General features: G+C 34.7%; 1 protein-coding gene and 1 non-coding gene across 2 annotated transcripts; one reads left to right on the top strand and one right to left on the bottom strand.

The window, feature by feature from the left end:
- The first annotated feature begins 297 nt into the window (after positions 1-297).
- On the top strand, positions 298-1,970 carry LOC148547267 (uncharacterized). The gene is made up of 2 exons (XM_088495365.1): positions 298-804; positions 849-1,970. The coding sequence occupies exons 1-2, from the start codon at positions 298-300 to the stop codon at positions 1,968-1,970; spliced, it is 1,629 nt and encodes a 542-aa protein (XP_088351491.1).
- Positions 1,971-21,710: 19,740 nt separating this feature from the next.
- Positions 21,711-21,818, bottom strand: LOC148547266 (small nucleolar RNA R71). The gene has a single exon (XR_015897526.1). It is a non-coding gene; the product is annotated as a small nucleolar RNA R71 (small nucleolar RNA).
- Between the last annotated feature and the right edge of the window lie 2,390 nt (positions 21,819-24,208).

The following is a 24,208-nucleotide window of genomic DNA, read 5'->3' as shown; positions in this document are numbered from 1 at the left end:
AAAAGAACGACTTCCTACAGTTGAAAGCGGTGGTGTGGTCAGTCGACGTGGTTGTTGTTGAAGGTAACGGCAAGCTTTGCGTGGAGAGGAAGCTGCCATCATCTACAGAGGTAAGGGTGATAATGAAGAGTATCTATGTTGTTTAACTGAGAATGCATGGGGTTGGGTTTTGGGTGGATTGCAAGTTTTTTTTTTTTTGGGTAAAAGAATGAGGAAAATGTATGTGAAGTTAACTGATTTCGAAATTTTGATTAGGTAGGGTTTAATCTCTGGTTTATGTTCTTGTGGATTATGCAGATGGATGATATGTATGTGGTACCTGTTTTTCACCACGGAGGCCGTTTTCGTAGAAAACCCAGTGGAACTCTTGAGTATATTGGTGGAAAAGTTAAAAAATTTTCGAAGATGGACTTAGACTTCGTGAATTTTGGGAATTTGGTGACATTGTTCAAGGGTTTGGGGTATGCATCATATAGGGTAGTGTATTGGTTTGACCCAACTAGCAGTGATCTTGAGGTTGGACTGCACATTCTGAGAGGAGATGCAGGCATCAATGAACTTCGAGAGAATAAGATGAAGAATTCAATGACGGATGAATTCTATATTTACTTCGACCATCTCGTTGATGAGCCAGAGATAGTGGATGAAGGTGCTGCAGCAGAAGCAGGAGTGGAAGAGTTTGATGACCCTATTGATGTGGATAGCATCATGAGAAAGCTCCAACCATCACCATCCATAAAAGCTGATGGGCAAGAAAGTGAGGAGGATGAAATGTATAAACCTCCTCCGATTGACTCGGAGACTGTTTCGGATGAGGACTGTTCCAGTGTTGATGAGGACGATGATAGGATGAGGAAAAAAAAAGTCTGAAAGGAAAGGACAAGGTTCTGCCAAAGAAAAATAGCAGTGTGAAAGAAGGGACAGGGGCAGAGTCAAGTGGAGTTAAAAACAGAGGTAGAGTAAGGAGTGCAAGGGGTAGTGCTGCCAAAGGTGATGTGCCTACTGTGAAGACCAGAGGAACAGCCAAGCCCAAAGAAACTGGGCCAAGAGAAAAGCCCAAAAAGACCAGGCCTGCTCCGAAGCCTAGAAGGAATGGGCCTAATGCAAATCAACAAAGAAGTAGGCCTGTTGTAGATGCTGAAGAACTTCTTCCTAATGTGCAACCCAGGGATATGCCTCCAATAGGACTCTATGTGAGTGAGGATGTTTCAGATGATGATGATCCGATTTATGAGTATACATCAGAGGAACTTCACACACCAGTGTCTTCAGAGGATAAGGAAGAAAAGCATGAGTTTCTAGTTTTCAATAAAGAGTATGGGTTCGGGGAAGGTAGGTTCAAGATAGGAACCAAGTTTGCAACCATTGATGGGTTCAAAGAAGTGGTAAAAGATATGTTCATTTCTGAAGGGAGGAAACTGCTGTGGATAAAAAATGATAAAGAAAGGGTGAGAGTTGACTGCAGGGGTGAAGAATGTCCATGGCTAGCACATCTATCCTATAACAAAATATTGTTATGTTATCAGGTAAATACTTACAAGGCAGAGCATACATGTGCTAGAGACCTGGGCAGTAATGCTGCTGATCAACACTGGGTCAGCAAGAAAGTGGAGAAGAGAATGGCTAGTCAACCTCATATGACTACTAATGAGGCAATTGACTTTCTTAGAGAAGAGTTTAATCTAGTGTTGCATCCGAAGATGGTCTACAGGGTAGTGAAAGAGGCCAAAGAGAGGATTATGGGAAATAAAAAGGAACAGTATGGGAAGCTTAGGGACTATGCCATGGAGATCATTAAGAGTAATCCGGGCTCGACTGCAAGAGTTGATGTGATCCCAATCCCTCAATCCCTACCTGTCTTTGACAAAATATATATCTCCTTTGAGGGTTGTAAGCAAGGCTTTAAGTCTGGGTGTAGGCCTTTCATCCATCTAGATGGAGCATTTTTGAAGACATACCATGGAGGCTAACTACTGTCAACGGTGGCACAGGATGCGAATAACCAATTCTACATAGTAGTATATGGAGTTGTAAGATCGGAGACGAAGGAATCCTGGAAATGGTTCTTCACACTGCTTTAGGAAGATCTGGGTGATGCACATCAATTTGGTTGGAACTTTATGTCCGACCAACAAAAGGTTAGACTTCTACATTACTGCATATTAGTGTAGCATGTTAAATTACTGCATATTAGTGTAGGATATTAATATAATGCATGTATGTGGTAGACATTAAATTTCTGCATATTAGTGTAGCATATTAAATCACTGCATGTATGTGTTTGAAATGGAATTTAGTGCATATATGTGTTTGCAATGGATATTACTGCATAGTAGTGTATGAAATTTTGAATACTGCATATATGTGTTTGCAATTGAAGTTATTGCATATTTGTGAATGCAATTTAAACTGCTGCATATATGTGTATGCAATATTATGTGTTGGCAGGGTCTGCTACCAGTCTTAAAGGAGGTAATGCCGAGAGCACATCATCGAAATTGTGTCATGCACATGTAGAAAAATTTCATAAATAGGTTCAAAGATATGCACATTAGAGATATAGTATGGGACTGTGCTAGGTGCACCACTGAACCAGAGTTCAAAGAGACCATGGAGAAGCTGAAGGGGGTGAATAAGGCGGCATGGGAGTATCTTATGAGGTTTGAACCAGCCACTTGGGTTAAGGGTTTCTTCAGTCATGGCCCCAAGGTGGATAACCTAACTAACAACATGTGCGAGGTATTTAATGCAAAAGTGGTTAAGTACATAATGAAGCCAGTTTTGACTATGTGTGAGGAAATTAGGTGCTACCTAATGCGGAGAATGACCAAGCATATTAGGCTGTTAGAGCACCATAGTGGAAAGCTTGCACCCGTTCAGGAGAAAAGGTTGCAGAGGCTGATAAAATCCAGCAGCAGGTGGATTGCCGAATGGGTGGGAGATAACGAACGAAAAAGATTTCAAGTTAGCAGAAAGCAAACCAAAGTAGATGTGAATTTGATCAAACACATTTGTTCATGCAATGTTTGACAACTGACCGGTATATCTTTAATTTTGAATGATTTTCTTTAAGGCTGATCTAATATAATGCTAGGTAATATGTTTTGAATGATTTTAAGGCTGATCTAATATAGTGCTAGGTAATATGTTCTGAATGATTTTAGGGCTGATCTAATATAATGCTAGATAATATGGTATGTGGTTTTGATTCAGACATGCCATGCATTCACGGTATTGCTGCAATTAGAAAGAGGCATGACCAGGTAGATGATTATGTGCATTCCTGGTTATGTATGAAATCTATTCACAAGACATATGCACATTGCATAAAAACAGTTCCAAGTGAGGACTTTTGGATAACCATTGACCAGCTGAGGCCTGCTCCACCACCCATCAAGCGACCTATTGGGAGGCCTAAAGTACACAATCACAACAAGGATCCTGCTGAGGCTCATATTCAGGGTGACAAGCTTAAGAGAAGCTTTCAAGTGACATGCAGCAAGTGCAATGAGAAAGGTCATAACTATAAGACAAACTGAAAACCAAAAAAGAAAAAAGCTAAGAAGACTTATGCAAACACAGAACCCTTGGTGCTGCTTCCCCTATCACAATCAGCCCCTCAACCAGAGGTATCCCTGCTATGTTTTAGGATCGATCTGTACATTTTAAATTTTGTCAGTGGTTACGATGTCATTATAACTTTTTTTTAAGGACTAATTTGTCCATGTTCTTTCCTTGTTTGATCTATGTTGCATAGGATCAAAGCCAGACACAGACTGAAAGTTTGGCTGAGAATAGTGCTGTGCAAGAGAAGTCTCCAGTAAGCCTCCCCCCTAAATAATACACTCATAATCACAATCACTTTATTCATGTCAATGCATTTGAACAACTGAATAATTCGGTTACTTTTGCAGAATCATGTCATCAGCCAGAATGCTGCAGCAACAACACCATCTGCTCCAATCCAACCTCCATTCAGGCCTCCATCCCAGCTGCCAAGAATGGGGCGACCCAAAACCCCAGCTGCTGCCTCCAAATTCAGACCCAAGCAGACAATCAGAAGGCCTCGAGCAAGTGCAAATCCACCTTCAAATTCACCTCCAACTCCACTCCCAGATACAACCCAGACTCAAAGCACCAGTGCCAGTGTCGCTACATCGGAGGAGACCTTGAAAGTCGCTGGCAGTGAGGCCATAGGAATGAATTTCATCCCAACTCCTGGATCCAAGAATCAGAAGAACTGAACACTACTGAATGAATTTCTGTTTTTTGTCATAGTCTTCAGTATGAATTAAACAACACTGCCTACTTATTGTAGTTTGGCAAACTTGTTTATATGCCAACCAGATATTTTGTTATTTTGTGGCAAACTTGTTTATGTTTTGGATTAAGACAGATACATTGTTGTTCATATTTTGGTCATAATCTATACACAATTACTACCTTATATAATAGCTGATTCATAGAATTACTACCTTATTTTTTGTTCAACAATGGCAATTTTCATTGAATAGCCAACAATGACAATTTTCATTACATCATCAACGTTGTACATCAACTCATCATCCTCACCACTTTAAGAAACATACAACAATAACAAAAACTACACTAATCAAAGCAATATGCCACATACTCATTTTTTCTCCTTCTCCATACATAACAGTTTCCTCTCCAACTCTTTCATTTTTTTCTCCAGTTCCTGGCTTCGCACCAGTTGAATTTTTTTTCCAATTCCTGACTTCGTACCACATGATCTTCAATGTCTACACCTCCAACATCATCCACAGCACCCAATGCTTCAGACTCCATGGCCCTAATTTTTTTCAGGTGTTCATCAAGCCAGACAAAATACTGGCAACACCATTCTTTAACCTGGACCAATTTTTTAGATAACACCATAATTAGACATAGAACAGTATCATCCAACTACTATAAAAATAATCGCTCACCTTGAAGAATGGACACCCGAAAAATATCTTATTGGGATTAGATGCTGTTCTTGACTTGTAAAGAATGGCATAAACGCCGCAGAAGCACTTCGGCGCAACCCCATCTCGATCACAACCTCCTGCAACAGCGCATGAAAATCCCCGTCCAGGTCTTGTGCATGAAGAACCCCCCCTCGCTCATCATAGACGATCGCACAAGCAGCGGCCATGACTTCCACCTTGCGTTTGGATGAAATAGGGCTCACTAGTAGAAACGGCATCGTTTGGCACTTCAGAGACGAATTTGTCCACTAAAATTTCGTCCCAATCCACCTCAGCAAGTGTAACGGTCACGTCATTCACTGTCCCTCCATGTCAGCTAGCTCCGTTACCATTTTTGGCCCAAAACGGACGGAAGGGTATAATTGTCGCCCGTTTTAAAACGTGGGGATCGAAATGTATTTTCTAATCTTGAGGGACGAAAATGTTCCCGTTTTAAAAGGTCAGGACCTATTTGTCTTTTACTCAAATATTATTATAGGTATGAATAATCATTACAAATCCTAGGATTTGATTGGTAGGTTACGGGCATGGACACACATATGACATACATTATATATATATATATATATATATATATATATATATATATATATATATATATATATATATTTCAGTAATTATGGTAATTTTAGTATTTTAAAAAATATTATTAAAAATTAAAGTAATATTTTTTATTATTTAAAAATGTTTTTATTAAAAAATAAAAAATATTATGAAAATATAAAAAAGTAAAATTTGATTTTATCAACACTTATATATTGTAGTCATCGAAAATCCGAATTATCTTTATATTAAAATTCTAGTAAGAATATGTTATAATGACTACAATGATTATGTAAGTGTTATTAAAATTAAAATGAATATTTTTTTAGTAATATTTTTTAAAAATGTTATTTAACAATAAAAAAATATTTTTTTAATTTTAATAATACTTTTTAAAAGCTATCGTCGTACTAGAACTCTATATATATATATATATATATATATATATATATATATTAGCATAGTGGTTCTTTTACAGTACGTATGCACCATCTGCAAATGGTACTAACCAAATTATAAAGCCTGAAAATAGGGAGGCACACACTAGTGTCCGTGTAAGGTATTAGGTATGCATCCTGGATCCAGCAAGAAGAAGCACGCGGCCAAAACCAAAATCAAAGAGTATTATTGGACGCAAAACCTAAATCAAAATCGCTTCAGTTCATGTATGTGTTCATGATCTTAAGATATAGTATTTAATTATGTATTTATTTTTCAAGTGGTGGCAAACTATTGTGACTGGTGAAATAACAATCAAAGAAATATATTGGATAAGGTCGTTCTAGGGGAACAACAATAATATAAGTATGATCTTCTAGGGTCAATGAACTAATACATATTTAAGATCCTCATTTATACGTAGATCGAACTAGTTTTGCTTTTTGACTCCTCAACAGTCTAATAACCTAGAAAAAAAAGTGATCATGACTTAGTTTAAATTCACCTGTAGGCATTTTTTGTCGTGAGTTGGAATAATAATGATAGAGATATAATTATTTATATATTTTTTTTAGAGAAGTGTTAAGGAATCAGTAAGTTTTGTAATTTGTAGTCATTAATTAGTTATTATTAGTGTTTTTAATAGTATAAGATTACATTTAATAGTGTGAGATTACTCATTTTTTTTTTGCTGGTTAAGTGATTGCCAAATTTTAATAAAAGTACTAACATTCAAGACTTTATTTTCTTATCTGATTAATTTTTTAGAAAAGTAATTGATATTATCTATGACATGATTTTAGAGCTTTATATTTAAAAAAATCTAAAATTTAATTTTTGGTGAACCCAAAGAGAAAATAAAATATATAGTATATATAAAATAAATAAAAAATATCTATATAAAAAAATTAAATAAATTTAAACAAAATCTTACTTAAAAAAATATTAGAAATATAATTATTCATGTGTATATTGTCTCTTTTTATTCGTTTATTAAATTAAAAAAAATGATAACATAATTGATAAATACTCGTTCTTTCAACTTTTATGAGTGATTTAAAGTTTAAACTTTAAACTATGGATATACAAAGTATAAAAGTTTACTATTACAAGTCTAACTTTTATCATGGTTTAAATTAAAGTTTAAACTTTAATTTGGATATATAGAGTATAAAAGTTTTACTATTACAAATCTTACGACTTTAGGAGTATAATTTCTAAGAAAAATATAAAAAACTAATTTTTAGATAATTAATATTATTTTTTAAAATTTTTATATTTTTAAATTTAGAGTTTATAATTTAAAATTTAAAATTTAAAATTAATGTTTTATAATTTAGTATCTAAAATTTAAAATAAACGACATAATTTTTAAAATATTGTTAATAGTTTATGGAGAGATGTCGTGAACCAACATTTAGTTAGTGAGCATTAGCTACCTTCTTTTAATTCTAAAAATTCTCAATTTTTTGAAAAAGAATTAGAGTTTAAGGTTTATAATTTAAGGCTTAGAATTAAGAGTTTATAATTTAAAATTTAAAATTTAATATAAATAAAATTTAATATAAATAAAATAATTTTAAAAAAGTTGACTGATATTAGTAAAAAAAAGTTAGCTCATAATATTATTTGTCATAACTCATAATATCACTTCTTTCAAAAGTTTAAACTAATAAGAGGAGACATATAAATAATTATTATATATTTCTAATACGCTTTTTCAATTTTTTGGATTTGCGTAAAATTTTTTTTAAATAGATTTTTTGTTGTTGATTGGCTTTATATTGAAATTCTTTTTTATTTGAACAAACAAAAATTAAACTCTAAATTTTTATATCATAAAAACTCTTATGTCACTGTATCATGATATCACTTTTCTAACGTCTTAAATCGATAAAAAGAGACACATAAATAATTATATCTTTAACATTACTTATAATTTACAAATATAAGATATTTTCACTATTTGAATTAGTTTTTAAAATTAAGTATCCTTATTTAATTTCAATTCTAATATATATTTGTGCACAATAGTCAATTTTTTTAAAATAATATATAAAACTTGTAATATATTTGAACAAGATTGTCTTGGGTCATCAGTTCATCACACCGTTGGTAAAGGCAATAAAAGCTCCTGAAGCCACAGTATTAGTGAAATAGCCTATGCCTATATCTTAATGTACACCAATAATAGATGCATGTTTGTTTAACTTGGTAGCAGACAGCAGATCGGATAAAGTGATAAACAATAAACTCATCAAGTTTGATATGCAGCTGAATCATGACGCATGGGTTAACCTATCAACACGTACTACTTGTAAATGAGTGCAAAGTAAATGTTGCTAAAAAAGCATCATTGTCGATCATCATTTTGGTTGTATTGTTTTGTTGCATTGTGCATCATGGATATAGGAGTTGACAGCAGCAAAATTATTGATTCCTGTTGGTTGTTTAATTTCCTTGTTTAAGCACTTAATTTGTCACCACTCTTCACACACATTTTGCCCCTTTTTTAGGCACTAAAGATGCCTTTATTGAGGACATTGTGGAAACTGTGTTAGGCCATTAGTCCCTTCACGATTCCATAATTTTGTTGTTATCCTTTCAAATCAACGTCAATTTCACAAAAGAAAAAAAACAAAAAAAAACCTCTATTATCTTGTTACTTAGTTCTTTATTTTGATTTTGGGGCATAATAAGAATTGAAAGATACAAAAACTATCAGAAATTTGATAAAATGATGTAATAAGAAGGTCAATTATATAAATTGTTTAGCAAAAATCACGGTAAAAAGATAAAGTTTGTATGAATATATAAATAAAATTATTTTATCGTTTTTTCTTCGTCAAAAAATATTTAGTGACAGCTATATATAATGGTAAATTAAAATTTTCTAGTAGACCGACATCGATGTGCGTGCCCAGTGTATTATAATTGTGTATATAACTATATATAGAAGTTACTTTATATTACATAATTTTACTTCTATTAAAAATAGTTTTATATTAATAATTAAATTATTAAACACATTTAATATCCAACCCAGTATAAGTAAAAGTTTAGCCAAAATATTATCTATTTTTAATAATCGATAGATAAGTAATAATATCCAAAAAAGAGTTTAATTTGAATATTATATATCTAGTAACCAAAAAATTAAATAAGTGACAATATCCAAGATAAAAAAAATTAGGACAAAAATTACTGCCAATCTCCTCTTAATTGGCACTAAAAAAAAAAATTAAACCGCCATTATCACCTTATATTAAACCTCAACCCTAATCTAACCTAACTTATACATTAAAACACTACCATTGTGAGAGAAAGGTTGTACTTCTATTATTACGTACTTTTTTTACTAAAAAAAATACTGAGTATTGTCGAATTTATTGTAAAAAAACAAAAAAATTTTACAGTAAATTAATTACAGTCGAATTTATCGTCAGAAACAATCAGATGGTATAAATTTCGCTGATAAATGTTTACCGTTAGAATTTTTCGTCCAACGGTAATTACTGTTGGATTCTGTGACAGATTACCAGCTCGAAAAAATTAATTGGTTACTGACGAATTTTTCCGACGATATTATTGGCGCCAAAAATTATTGTTTCGTGCACTATTACCGTTGGATTATTCCTACGGTAAATTCAACAGTAATATCAATTTTTTTTAATTTAAAAAAATGGTCAATTTTTATTTTAAATTTAAATTTATTTTTCGCACAATTAATGTTCAATTCATAAATAATGAAAACCTATTATTTAAAATAAATAATACAATGTTTAAATAAATTAAAAGTCAAGTACATAAAATAAATATAATGAAACAATAAAACAAAACAGAAATAACTATAAATCTAGATAGTCCTCGTCGTCATTATCGTCATTGGTGCCGTGGCCCTGAGTCAACGACGTAGAAGACGGTGATGTTCGTGTACCACCAGCAGGACCGCTGCCACCAGCAGGGTCAATGTCAACGGCGCGCATTTGGGCCTAGTACACCTCCATCTAAACCTCTATACGCTGAAGCTGCTCCAGCGACTTCCTCCACTCTAGTATGATGAGCTCATCCGTAGATGTCACACGGGTGAGAATCTTCTGATACCTCTCCTGATAACCGTTCAGCTCCTGAACCTGCTGGTGAATGCTCTATTGGAACTTCTGCACCTGCAGCATCCACGTCTTTCTCGGGCTCGATGGCTTGACTGGTGGCAGAGCCTGACAATGGCTTCAACTTGGAGGTGCGGATGCTGCTGGCAAAGAACGACCTCAATCCATATACGTGGTTCTTGTACGGCACTGAGGTGGTCTCGCACCATACCGCATCAGGATCGATGACTGACGCTGCAAAGTCATTGGTGGTGTCCTCCTCACTTTGCTGAGTTTACTGAGTTGCGGCCTCTAGTCTCTGTGTGTAGGACTCCTGTGTGATTAATACAAGTTATTGTGATTAATACAATAGATATATAGTTAATCTCTAATAATTTTATAGCAAAAGATAATCAGATGTATGTTTACTCACATAATGGTCCTGATACCATTGATCAACAAATCTCTTTTGTTCTCCTTCAGCATGTGGGTGTATTTAAATGTCTCCGCCAATGTCGCCTTGCGATTCAACAACTTCGACTACACACGTTGCATTGAAACAATATGATTAGGATGCCTAGTAATGATATGCAAAAGAATATAACTAAGTTATTAACAAAATTAAAGTCACTACGTACCAGTTTGGCCTTAGTCTTCATGACGGTTGCTAAACCACCGGTATACTTGGACGTCCTGGTCGATGCCCTATTAGTTCTGTTGGTGAGATGTGCCGATGCCTGAACCCCTTAACAGTCTCCCAATAAACTAACAAAGCCTTCTTTATATCTGGTCAGAGTCAGGTGGTTCCACCTCTGATGAACATCATCTATCATCTGCGGGAGCCATTTACCCGTTCTTTGGTCGAATATCTTTTTGATGGTCAGATCGTATTCAGCATCCCATATAAAGTGCAGCTGTACAAGAAAACTTTAAAATTAATTAAATAAGATAGAATATATAAACTAGCTAAAAAGGCTTGAAATTAAAACAAAAAAAAGTAATTACCGCCCATTTCTAAAATCATCGTCCCGTAGTCTTAGCGAAAATTTTTTTGTAACTGGACCAGAAATAATCGTACATTAACTTGATAACATTAGTCATCTCTTAAGTACATACGTTATTGTTTGATGCAAACCTAACAATAACTCACAAACAAAATAATATGACAATTCTATAATCAGGCAATCAAATAAACTTAAATTTACTAAACATTATTTAAGGAGAAACGGGTAGAAGTATTAGTTGATAGGGATCTAAGGGTATGTATGTTTTGATCCAGTTGAGTTAGAAATGGCAGTGGACTTGTCTTTACAGTGCACTCAGTCACTCCCGAGTCTGCAACCAAAAATGTCAGAAGTATTGAAGATTCTAGAAGGTTTGGTTGGGCAGTTGGTGCAGTCGAAGGAGTCACAATGCAAGGAGGGTATAACTTATATGAAGAAAGAGCATGTAGTTTCTCCCAAAATTATAGTGATGTTCATGAAGTACCTTCCTTTGTTAATGAAGCCATTGAGCTTTCTGGACCTCGGTGACAATAAAGTTGTCTGTTCCATTTTGTAAATGAATTTTGCATTTTATGAATATAGATAACGTACATAGAAATTTATTTATTTCCCATGTTTTCTATTCTTAGCTAGAGCCGAGTCCATATAATCTCAATACCTTGATCCAATACAGTAAGGTAACGATGACTATATAAATGTATTATAAAAATTTTATGAATTATAAAAAATATTTGTTCTAATGGCCATTTTTTCATCGAACAAAAGTTATTATTTTAATTTAATAAAAATAGCATAAAATTATCATTTTAATTAAGTAAAAACAACTATTAAAATTATTATTTTGAACGATATAATACTGCCATTTTAATTAGATAAAAATGACGGTTTTAACCATCACTTTAAACAGAAAAATTGTCATTTTACTTAATAAAAATAGCAGTTTTGACTACCATTATAAATAAAAAAAAATGCTATTTTAACCGGTAAAATAGCAGTTTAAAATTACCGTAAAAAATCATCATTTTATTTGATTAAAATGGCAGTTTTGATTGCCGTTTTAAACATAAAATAAATTATTATTTTAAATATAAAAATTGTAACGGTTTTTCAAAAACTGCCGTAAAAACCAAATAGCGCTTAAAATTATGACAGTTTTTCTTAACCGTCATTTAAGGTAATAATAACGGTTCAAATTGTCGTAATAATCTAAAAAAATCGTCATTTTAACCAAAATTTTTTGTATTATAAGTAAAATTTTGAAATTCTCAAAGGTTTAAATTTTATGATATAAAAAATTGCCGTATACAATTTTATTGTACAATAAAATTGCCACAAAAAATATACATATATTTCTTATACTTTAAAATATGTTTTTTACTGGTATATTTTTGTAATATATTTTATATTTTTATAATATATTTTAAATTATATAATTTATTTGTATATACGTTACTTTATATGATGTATATTTTTTTGCCCTTGAATAGTAATTTTTCTAGATCCATCCTTGTTCGTGGCTCATTATGGTTGTTATAAAATTAGGAGACATATGAACTGTTATATTTTAACATCCGTTTTTATAAGTAAGAGTCAATTTTGGATCTGATTAAATTTTTAAGCCTTCTTTTTCTTTTTTTTATTTGCATTATGCTATATTTCTTCATTTTTAGAGATAACAAGAATCGAATTCTAAACTTTTTGATAATAGAAATTCTGATAGCGTAGTACACGAATAGTTATATCTTTAATACGTTCTGCAAGAGTCTCTTTTAGTTTTGCATTATTTTTTTACAATTTTTTTTCTTTTTAATTGTCTTCTGCTTTTTTTTAGAATAATCAAGATTAAATTTTAAATTTTTCGGTGATATTAATTTTAATACTATGTCATAATACTATTTCTCGTAAAAATTAAGACTAATAAAAAAATACATTAATAATTATATCTCCAACAAAAGATATTCTAAGCAGTTGACTTGTCCATATATATTAGTTGTCTAATATATACATGTATATCAGTATATGGATCAATTGAAGGTTTTGAAGTTTGCCTAGTTCTTGAGGATGATGACATTGCTGTTAGGTAGTGTGACATAAAACGTGCACAGATCATAATGACAGCTTAGCTTCTTAAGATTCCCCCTCCACACATAATTTAAAATCCTCTTTATGGTAAGCATGATAGATGAAGAAAATGGCTTCTTTTTGTTTATGGTTTAATTACCATAGTTTGATATGTATGGCTTAGAAATGATTTCAGGCAGCATTCTTTTCAGTTACAAAGTAAAGCTATCTTTGAAAACCAGAATCTGGTGATGCATGAATTATTGCTCACAGTACTTATTAAGATGGTTATTACTTGGTTAATTAGACAGCTAGACCTACATATATATCAAATTGGATTGGTTTATCTAACTACTCTTTTATATATATATATATAGACACATACATCATTCTTATTTGTCTTTTATTTCAGTTCTCAATAGAATTAGATTTTCACTTTTTTTCCAACTATATTAAAAATAAATAAAATAATAAAATGATTGCTTTGATAAAAATAAACGTAGCTTAAAAAAAATTCCCAAAAATTTGGTTAAAGTAATATCCCATACTAAAGAAGAAAGAATCATAATGAGTTATGACGTACGCATTATCTAGTTCCCAAGCATTGTCCTCAATTATTTATTTATAAGCCTTGCATAGAACAATGTAGTAGTAGACACAATGCAAGTATAACTGTATATGTATGTGTTTTTGTTACAATGTCCCTTGTCGCTTGTCTGATTTATGTATAGTGCACACTACCCTACAGACTCATCAGAAAAACGACAAAAGCAAAAATAAAGTTGTCGTTTTCAGATTTTAATTTGGGCTTCACTGCTTTTGATTTGAATTTTCTTACCTGTGAATTTTGCATAGGAAAGAAGAGAGAGAGAGAGATGGTGTTGGGTTTGTCCTCTCAGAAGTCGCAATGATCTTGTCTTGGCTCCAAGCTTCTTCACAAACTGGTCTAAAGATACTATGAACCCCACAAATCCCTTTCCCCTTTTTGTTGACAGTGATCAAGGACGCAAATAATACTAACCCCAATATACTTCTAGTTCTTTTTGCTCTTTATTATTAGCTTTTAAATAAATAATTTTACGGTAATGTTAGAGAGATAAAAAAAAAAAAATCAAAATTTGTCTTATTTAGTATTCATTAATTATTGTAACAATTAATGAATATTAAATAAAGTAAATTATGACTATTTTTGACTAATTTTCTTTGGTTACCAAACATTTCCGTAATTTTATAATATGATTGGTCCTACTAACAAATTTAGAGTTCGAAATTTATTGGCTCTAAACAAAAAAAACTTAGCCTATGTAAAATTTGAACATGTTTTTTAATTAAATTTTTGAGTTGAATACTAAATTAGTATTTATAAAATTTAGGGGTCGACAAAAAGACTAAAAAATATTAACGAAAAAATAATTTTTACAAAATTTTAAAATTTAATAAAAGTAACTAAACGTTAATTATTTCTGTTTTTATTAATAAAAAATACTGAAGTGGTTAACAGAACAAATGATACTGCGTCAAATTACCATCTCCTGTCTCCACGTCCTTCTCTGTCCCACCATCACCTCCCGTCACATCCACCACCATCAAAAACTCCATTCTCAAATTACCTTCAACTCTCTTATTCTCACTCTTCTTCAATATTTCTTTTTATCTCTTTTTTTTTCAGCTTTTCATTTTTCTTTATCTCACTCTACACACTGTCCTCCATAATTCACAATTCACACAGTTCAACGACAATAACAATTTCACAACAACAATAATATTTACACAATTCAATAACAGCATGTAAGTTTTTTTTTAAATATATCTGTAGATAGAGAAAAAGAGATAGAGAATAGAGAAAAAAATAGAGTAGAAAAGAGAGTGAGAATGAAGAAGAAGACACAAAAGAAAGAGAGAACAAAGTTGTACAACATGAGAAAAATGATGCCAACGCCGACAGAAAAAGCCATCACCGTGCCGCCATCGAGCTATTGTTGAAGAGGGAGAGAACCTCGACAGAGGATGAAGAGATTGTAAGGAGAGAGAGAGAGAGAGAGAGAGAGAGAGAGAGAGAGAGAGAGGTTCACCCAAAAGAGAAAAGAAAAAAAAGACGTCGACAGATTGTCACTATTAAATTTGGAGAGAGAGGGACCATCGCGCGCCGCTTAAGTAAGGAAGAGATAGAGTATTGGGTGTTATGGTAAGGGAAGGAGAGTGAGATCAATGGTGGAAAGGAGAATAAAAAAAAAGAACGCGTTAGTAGGGTTGCCAGAGAACAGGATAGGCAAACCAGTCCCTTGCTATGCTGTTGTTCTTCCTTGAATTATAGATTTTTAGGCAATTAGAAATTAGTGAGAGGGAAAAAAGAGATGAAGAAGAGAGGCGAAGAGAGAGAGAATTATTGGTACCATGTCATCTGCACCGTTAGCCACTTCAGAGTTTTGTCAAATTTTAAAATTTAAGAATTATTTTGTTGTTAATATCGTTTAGGAATTTTTTTTGTCATTGCCTAAATCTTTCAGGTACTTATTTGATAGTTGACTTTAAATTTTTTGAACAAATGATTTCACAATAACTCTGAAATAAAGAATAATAGAGATAAAATATAAAATTAGATTAATTATTCTGTTGATCTATATAATTTCACCAAAATCTTATAATTAGGTCTTTATATTTTTTCTTTTAATTGGGTTCCTGCACTATTTTTAAATTTGTAATTAGGTTCTTCCTAGTGTAAAAAAATATTAAAGTTAACTGAATATTTCTTTGTAAATTAAATCCACAATTAAGAACCTAATCAGATTTTTTACTACATTTTTTTGGAAAAAATATTCTATTAATTTTAACGTTTTTTACAAGAAAAAGATTTAATTACGAAATTAAAAGTAGTGGAAGAACCCAATTAAAAAATTATAGAAATTTAATTACAATTTTAGTAAAAATATAGAAACCAATAGAATAATTAAATTCATAAATTTTGTATGTTTGTTTCTTCAGTAAAAGATAAAAGATATTGTTCATACACTGGCCCAACAAATAAAAGCCAGGCCCAATAATACAAAAGGCTCACTAGTAAAGGTGGACTTCACTATAAACCCGACCTCTTTAAGGAGGTCGGACACCAATATAGAGGTCCAGCCCTACTTGACTTAACAAGTAACTGCCTCCTTAAATCTCTCCTACTATCTCTACCTCCTCTAGAAGGTAGATCACAACAAACTCTTAAGATAAAGGGAATACTTATCCATCAAAAAAGATGGAACTACTCTAACAAAGGTGGTCATCAATTCTATTATAAATACACTGGAGACCCCAGGTATAACTCACATTCTGATCTACTAAAAACTTGCTTAAAGCCCTTGCTAACTTAAGCATCGGAGTCTCTTGCAGGTACCACCCCCACCTCCTCACGAGAAACTCAGACAGGCGGCACCTCAGCACCAGAGAGGTCGGACGCTGCCATATTAAAGGATTTGAACCTCACGTTCAGGCCCAAATCAACATTTTAGGTAACCCTCGAAACATTGGCACCGTTGTCGGGGACCTGGAATTCTCCCTCTGACAAATGGCGGACCACGAGCACGAAGATGGCCACACGACATCTGAATCTGAGCAAGAAGCTCAGTCAGAAGACCAAGCCCTCTTGCTTCCTCCTCTCCCACTACACCAAGGCCCTCATGGGGAAGGGACCTCCAAAAATCCTCAACCAAGGAGGATCTATTTTGAGGTCAACCATCCCGAGGATGAAGATTGCCCTTATTCGACTGAGATCCTGAACCTGGTTCATGGCCAAGGAGATCGACTGCAACATCTCGAACACAAGACTGAACGACAACGGGAAGCAGAACGGGAGTTACAAAGGGAAGTAAGATGACTGAAGGAACTAAAAGCCAAGCTTCGGAAATTGGAAGCTGATCTACAAAGGAGGAATAACCGGGCAGAGCGTGATGAAAGTCCCCTGGAAGGAGAAGATCCGTTCACAGAAGAGATCATGAAGGCCAAAGTTCTCAGGAATTTCAAATAACCCAACATGGATCTCTACAACGGAACATCCGACCCGAGCCACCATCTCAGTAACTTTAAAAGTAGAATGTACCTGGTTGACGCCTCTGACGCCACCCGTTGCAAAGCCTTCCCGACTACTTTAACCAAGGCAGCCATGAAGCAGTTTGATAACCTGCCACCCAGGTCAGTAACCTACTTCGATGACTTGGCCAGGAAATTCTTAACCAGATTTTCCACCCAGAAGGACAAAACGAAGCATGCCCCGAGCTTGCTGGGAGTAAAGTAAGAAGTCGAGAAAATCCTCCGTGACTACATGGAAAGGTTCAATAAAGTTTGCTTGGAGATCTAGAATCTACCAACCAAAGCTGTAATTATGGGTTTGGTCAATGGCCTCAAGGAAGGACCATTCTTCCAGTCAATATCTAAACAACACCCGACTTCTTTGAATGAAGTTCAAGAAAGAGCAGAGAAATACATCAATATGGAAGAAAACTCCAAACTCAGATAACCTCCTCCGCGAACAAACCTGTCTTATTACCAAACTCGGTACAAAGAAAGGGAACCCATGAAAAAAGAGGAGCAAAGTGCAGAGAAGCCCCAAAAGTACCATAACTACACCCCTCTAAGGGTTTCCCTGGTGGTTGTTTACTGCGAAATACGCCACACGGAGAAACTCCCACCTCCTTGTCCGATTAAGCATAAGAAAGCTGGAAGTCGGACTAAATATTCCGAGTAGCATGAGTTGTATGGACATTCTACCAATGAATGTTACGACTTAAAAAATATCATCGAAAAGTTGGCCAGAGAAGGCCAACTTGATAGATATCTGGCCGACAGGTCGGACGTACCAAGAAAGAGAAGACGGGATGAAGAAGGAGGATGACCTGAACGCCCTCCTAACACCCCAAAGCAACACACACACATCAACAATGATAGGTTTCCTGGAGGAGGAATATCAAAATTCTCGCGAAAAAGACACCTCAAGGAGGTATATCAAGTCGGGAAAGACAGCCAACTGACTGACCTCCCAACCATCTCTTTCACCAAAGAAGATGCTCAGGGCGTATTTCCTGGGCATGATGATCCAGTGGTAATAAACATGATCCTAGCAAATGCTAACCTTCACAGAACCTTGATACGGGAAAAATAGAAGAAGTGTGCAAATCAAAAATCATCCCGACAAGACAACAAGCATATGGGCAAACTTAGAAGAAAGCCTGAAGATACAACTCGTACATCTGTTACGGGAAAACTCCAAACTCTTCGCTTGGAAAGCTTTCGACATGCCTGGCATAAATCCTGACTTGATGTCCCATAAGCTTGCAGTATATCCGGGGTCTCGACCTGTCAGCAGAAACGCAGAAAGCTCGGACCAAAATGGGCATAGATCATAGAAGAAAAAGTAAAAGCCTTGTTGGAGGCAGGGTTTATAAGGGAGGTAAAATATCCACTATGGTTAGCTAATGTGGTGTTGGTGGAGAATGTGTGTTGATTATACCGAGCTCAATAAAGCCTGCCCTAAGGACCCTTATCCACTCTGCAGTATAGACATTCTGGTCGACTCAGCATCAGGCTACAGATACTTGTCCTTTATGGATGGATACTCGGGGTATAATTAAATCCCTATTGATGAGCGGATAATTTATACGCTTTTTGGCATTGTTTCTACATAGTTTTCAGTATGATTTAGTTAGTTTTTAATATATTTTTATTAGTTTTTAATTAAAAATCACATTTATGGACTTTTACTACCTTAGATTGAATGGATATCTCTTGGATATCTAATACAGGGGACCGAGTATGAGTTATTAGTGTCTTCGTGGTATAAGTTAGAACCCATGGATGGCCATTCCTGAGATCCAGAAAGTCTAAACCTTGTCTGTGGTATTCCGAGTAGGATCTGGGAAGGGATGGCTGTGACGAGCTTCAAACTCGCGAGTGCTGGGCGTAGTGACAGACGCAAAAGGATAGTAAATCCTATTCCAGTATGATCGAGAACCGACAGATGATTAGCCATGCAGTGACAGCGCATTGGACCATTTTCACAGGAGGATGGGATGTAGCCATTGACAACGGTGATGCCCTACATAAAGCTTGCCATGGAAAGGAGTAGGATTGATTGGATGAAGACAGCAGGAAAGCAGAGATCAGAGGAACGAAAGCATCTCTATACGCTTATTTGAAATTCTCACCAATGAATTACATAAGTACCACTATCCTATTTTATATTTTATTTATTTTCATCCACTATAATTTCTTAATACAATTTAATCCGCCTGACTGAGATTTACAAGGTGACCATAGCTTGCTTCAAGCTGACAATCTCCGTGGGATCGACCCTTACTCACGTAAGTTTTATTACTTGGACGACCCAGTGCACTTGCTGGTTAGTTGTACGAAGTTGTGAAACAGATTTAAGATCATGAACGTGCGTATTGAGTTTCTAGCGCCGTTACCAAGGAATGGAATGATCACGATTTCGCACATCAAGTTTTTGGCGCCGTTGCCGGGGATTGTTCGAGTTTAGACAACTGACGGTTCATCTTGTTGCTCAGATCAGGTAACTTTATTTTAATTTTAACCTTTTTGTTTTTATTATTCTTACTTTCGAAAAAATCAAAAAAATTTCTCTTTTTTCGTTTTTCCTAATTAAATTTCGAAAATCCAAAAAAAAAATTTATAAAATCACAAAACCAAAAATAATTTTTGTGTTTCTTGTTTGAGTCTAGAGTCAAGATTTAAGTTTGGTGTCAATTGCATTTTTTTAATTTTCTAAAAAATTATTTTCAAAAATTTCATGCATTGCATTCTTCATGATCTTCAAGTTGTTCTTGGCCAGTCTTCTTGTTTGATCTTCATATTTACTTGTTTTGTGTCTTTCCTTGTTTTTCATATGCATTCTTGAATTATTAATGTCTAAAGAATAAAAATTTTTAAGTTTGGTGTCTGGCATGTTTTCTTGTCTTGAAAATTTTTCAAAAATAAGTTCTTGGTGTTCATCTTGACATTCAAAGTGTTCTTGGTGTTCATCTTGACATTCATAGTGTTCTTGCATGCATCACATGTTTTGATCCAAAATTTTCATGCATTGAGTCAATTTTGTGTTTTTCTCTTTCATCATTAAAAATTCAAAAATAAAAAAAAATATCTTTCCCTTTTTCACTCATAAATTTTCGAAAATTTGAGTTGACTTTTTCAAAACTTTTTAAAATTTAGTTGTTTTTTATGAGTCAAATCAAATTTTCAATTTAAAAATCCTATCTTTTTCAAAATATTTTTCAAAAATCAAATCTTTTTCATTTTTTCTTATTTATTTTCGAAAATATTACTAGCATTTAATGTGATTGATTAAAAAATTTCAAGTTGTTACTTGCCTATTAAGAAAGGTTCAATCTTTTAATTTTAAAATCTTATCTTTTAGTTTCTTGTTAGTCAAGTAATCAACTTTAATTTTCAAAATCAAATCTTTTTAAATTTCTTTTTCAAATCTTTTTCAAAATAAGTTTCAATCAATCATATCTTTTTGTTTCAATCATATCCCTTTTCTTATTTCAATCATATCTTTTTCAAATTCAATTTCAAAACCTTTTCTAACTTCTTTTCTAACCTTTTATCTTTTTTAAAATTGATTTTCAAATCTTTTTCAATCAATCTTATCTTTTTGTTTCAATCATATCTTTTTCAAAACCACCTAACTAATCCTCTCTCTCTTATTTTCGAAAATTCCCTCTCTCCTTTTTCAAAATTCCTTTTTAATTAACTAATTGTTTTAATTTTAATTTAATTTCAACTTTAATTTTTGAAATCTAACTTTAAATTTTAATTTTTATTTTAATTAAATTTCGAAATTCTCTCTCTCATCTCTTTCTATTTATTTATTCATCTACTAACACTTCTCTCCCATCCAAAAATTCGAACACCACCTCCCTCTCTGTGTTCGAGTTTTTCCTCTTCTCTTCTTTACATTACATTCTTTTCTTCTTCTACTCACACAAAGGAATCTCTATACTGTGACATAGAGGATTTTATATTTTCTTTGTTATTCCCTTCTTTTTCATATGAGCAGGAGCAAGGACAAGAACATTCTTGTTGAAGCAGATCCTGAACCTGAAAGGACTCTAAAAAGGAAACTAAGAGAAGCTAAAATACAACAATCCAGAGACAACCTTACAGGAATTTTCGAACAGGAAGAGGAAATGGCAGCCAAAAAAAATAATAATAATGCAAGGAGGATACTTGGTGACTTCACTGCACCTAATTCCAATTTACATGGAAGAAGCATCTCAATTCCTGCCATTGGAGCAAACAACTTTGAGCTGAAACCTCAATTAATTTCTCTGATGCAGCAGAACTGCAAGTTTCATGGACTTCCATCTGAAGATCCTTTTCAGTTCTTAACTGAATTCTTGCAGATCTGTGATACTGTTAAGACCAATGGGGTTGATCCCGAGGTCTACAGGCTTATGCTTTTCCCGTTTGCTGTAAGAGACAGAGCTAGAGTATGGTTGGACTCTCAACCTAAAGATAGCCTGAACTCTTGGGATAAGCTGGTCACGGTTTTCTTAGCCAAGTTCTTTCCTCCTCAAAAGCTGAGTAAGCTTAGAGTGGATGTTCAAACCTTCAGACAGAAAGAAGGTGAATCCCTCTATGAAGCTTGGGAGAGATATAAGCAACTGACCAAAAAGTGTCCTTCTAACATGCTTTCAGAATGGACCATCCTGGATATATTCTATGATGGTCTGTCTGAATTAGCTAAGATGTCATTGGATACTTCTGCAGGTGGATCCATTCACCTAAAGAAAATGCCTGCAGAAGCTCAAGAACTCATTGACATGGTTGCTAATAACCAGTTCATGTACACTTCTGAGAGGAATCCTGTGAGTAATGGGACGCCTCAGAAGAAAGGAGTTCTTGAAATTGATACTCTGAATGCCATATTGGTTCAGAATAAAATATTGACTCAGCAAGTCAATATGATTTCTCAGTCTGAATGGAATGCAAGCTGCATCCAACAGTACTCAAGAGGCATCTTCTGAGGAAGAAGCTTATGATCTTGAGAACCCTGCAATAGCAGAGGTAAATTACATGGGTGAACCCTATGGAAACACCTATAATCCCTCATGGAGAAATCACCCAAATCTCTCATGGAAGGATCAACAAAAGCCTCAACAAGGCTTTAATAATGGTGGAAGAAACATGTTTAGCAATAGCAAGCCTTTTCCATCACCCACTCAGTAAAAGACAAAGAGTTCTGAGCAGAATCCATCTAGCTTGGCAAATATAGTCTCTGATCTATCTAAGGCCACTCTAAGTTTCATGAATGAAATAAAGTCCTCCATTAGAAATTTGGAAGCACAAGTGGGCCAGCTAAGTAAAAGGATCACCGAAATCCCTCCTAGTACTCTCCCAAGCAATACAGAAGAAAATCCAAAAGGAGAGTGCAAGGCCATTGAATTGATCATCATGGCCGAACCTACAAGGGAGGGAGAGGATGTGAACCCAGTGAGGAAGACCTCCTGGGACATCCAGTGATCAATAAGGAGTTCCTCAATGAGGAACCAAAGGAATCTGAGGCTCGCCTAGAGACCATAGAGATTCCATTAAACCTTCTTCTGCCCTTCATGAGCTCTGATGAGTATTCTTCTTCTGAAGAGAATGAAGATAATATTGAAGAGCAAGTTTCCAAGTACCTTGGTGCAATCATGAAGCTGAATGTCAAATTATTTGGTAATGAGACTTGGGAAGATGAACCTCCCTTGCTCATCAATGAACTGAGTGATCTGGATCAACTGAGATTACCTCAGAAGAAACAGGATCCTGGAAAGTTCTTAATACCTTGTACCATAGGCACCATGACCTTTGAGAAGGCTCTATGTGACCTTGGATCAGGGATAAACCTCATGCCCCTCTCTGTAATGGAGAAATTGGGAATCTTTGAGGTGCAAGCTGCCAGAATCTCACTAGAGATGGCAGACAACTCAAGAAAACAGGCTTATGGACTAGTAGAGGACATGTTAGTAAAGGTTGAAGACCTTTACATCCCTGCTGATTTCATAATCCTAGACACTGGGAAGGAAGAGGATGAATCCATCATCCTTGGAAGACTCTTCCTAGCCACAGCAAGAGCTGTGATTGATGTAGACAGAGGAGAATTGATCCTTCAATTGAATGAAGACAACCTTGCGTTTAAAACTCAAGAATCTCCTTCTGTAACCATGGAGAGGAAGCATGAAAAGCTTCTTTCAGTACAGAGTCAAACAAAGCCCCCACAATCAAACTCTAAGTTTGGTGTTGGGAGGCCTCAGCCAAACTCTAAGTTTGGTGTTGAACTCCCATATCCAAACTCTAAGTTTAGTGTTGGGAGTCTATAAAATTGACCTGATCACCTGTGTGGCTCCATGAGAGCCCACTGTCAAGCTATTGACATTAAAGAAGCGCTTGTTGGGAGGCAACCCAACGTTATTTAATCATTTTTATTTTATTTTCTCTTTGTTATTTCATGTTTTATTAGGTTGATGATCATGTGGAGTCACAAAAACTACGGAAAAATCAAAAACAGAATGAAAAACAGCATTGAAAATAGAACACCCTGGAGGAAGGGCTTACTGGCGTTTAAACGCCAGTAAGGAGCATCTGGCTGGCGTTTAACGCCAGGACAGAGCATGAAACTGTCGTTAAACGCCAGAAACAAGCAGCAGTCTGGCATTTAAATGCCAGGATTGCTCCTAGAGGAAAGCTGGCGTTAAACGCCAGACACAAGCATCAGACTGGCGTTTAACGCCAGAAACATGCACCATATTGGCGTTCAACGCCAGAAACATGCTGCAGTCTGGCATTAAACGCCAGGATTGCATATATAGGGCGTTTTACACGCCTCAAAGGTTAAGGGATGAGAAATCCTCAAACACCTCAGGATCTGTGGACCCCACAGGATCCCCACTTACCTTTCTTCTCTCCTCTTCACACCTTTTCATATCACTCTTCCCCAAATACCCCTCACCAATCAACTCAATCACTCTTTCCCATCACCTCTTCACCACTCACATCCATCCTCTCTTCCCCAAAAACTCCACCTACCTTTAAATTCAAAATA

Source organism: Arachis ipaensis, chromosome B8 (genome assembly GCF_059453495.1).
Source record: "Arachis ipaensis isolate K30076 ecotype BB chromosome B8, ASM5945349v1, whole genome shotgun sequence".
NCBI lineage: Eukaryota > Viridiplantae > Streptophyta > Magnoliopsida > Fabales > Fabaceae > Arachis > Arachis ipaensis.
This window is presented reverse-complemented; position numbering and strand designations above follow the sequence as displayed.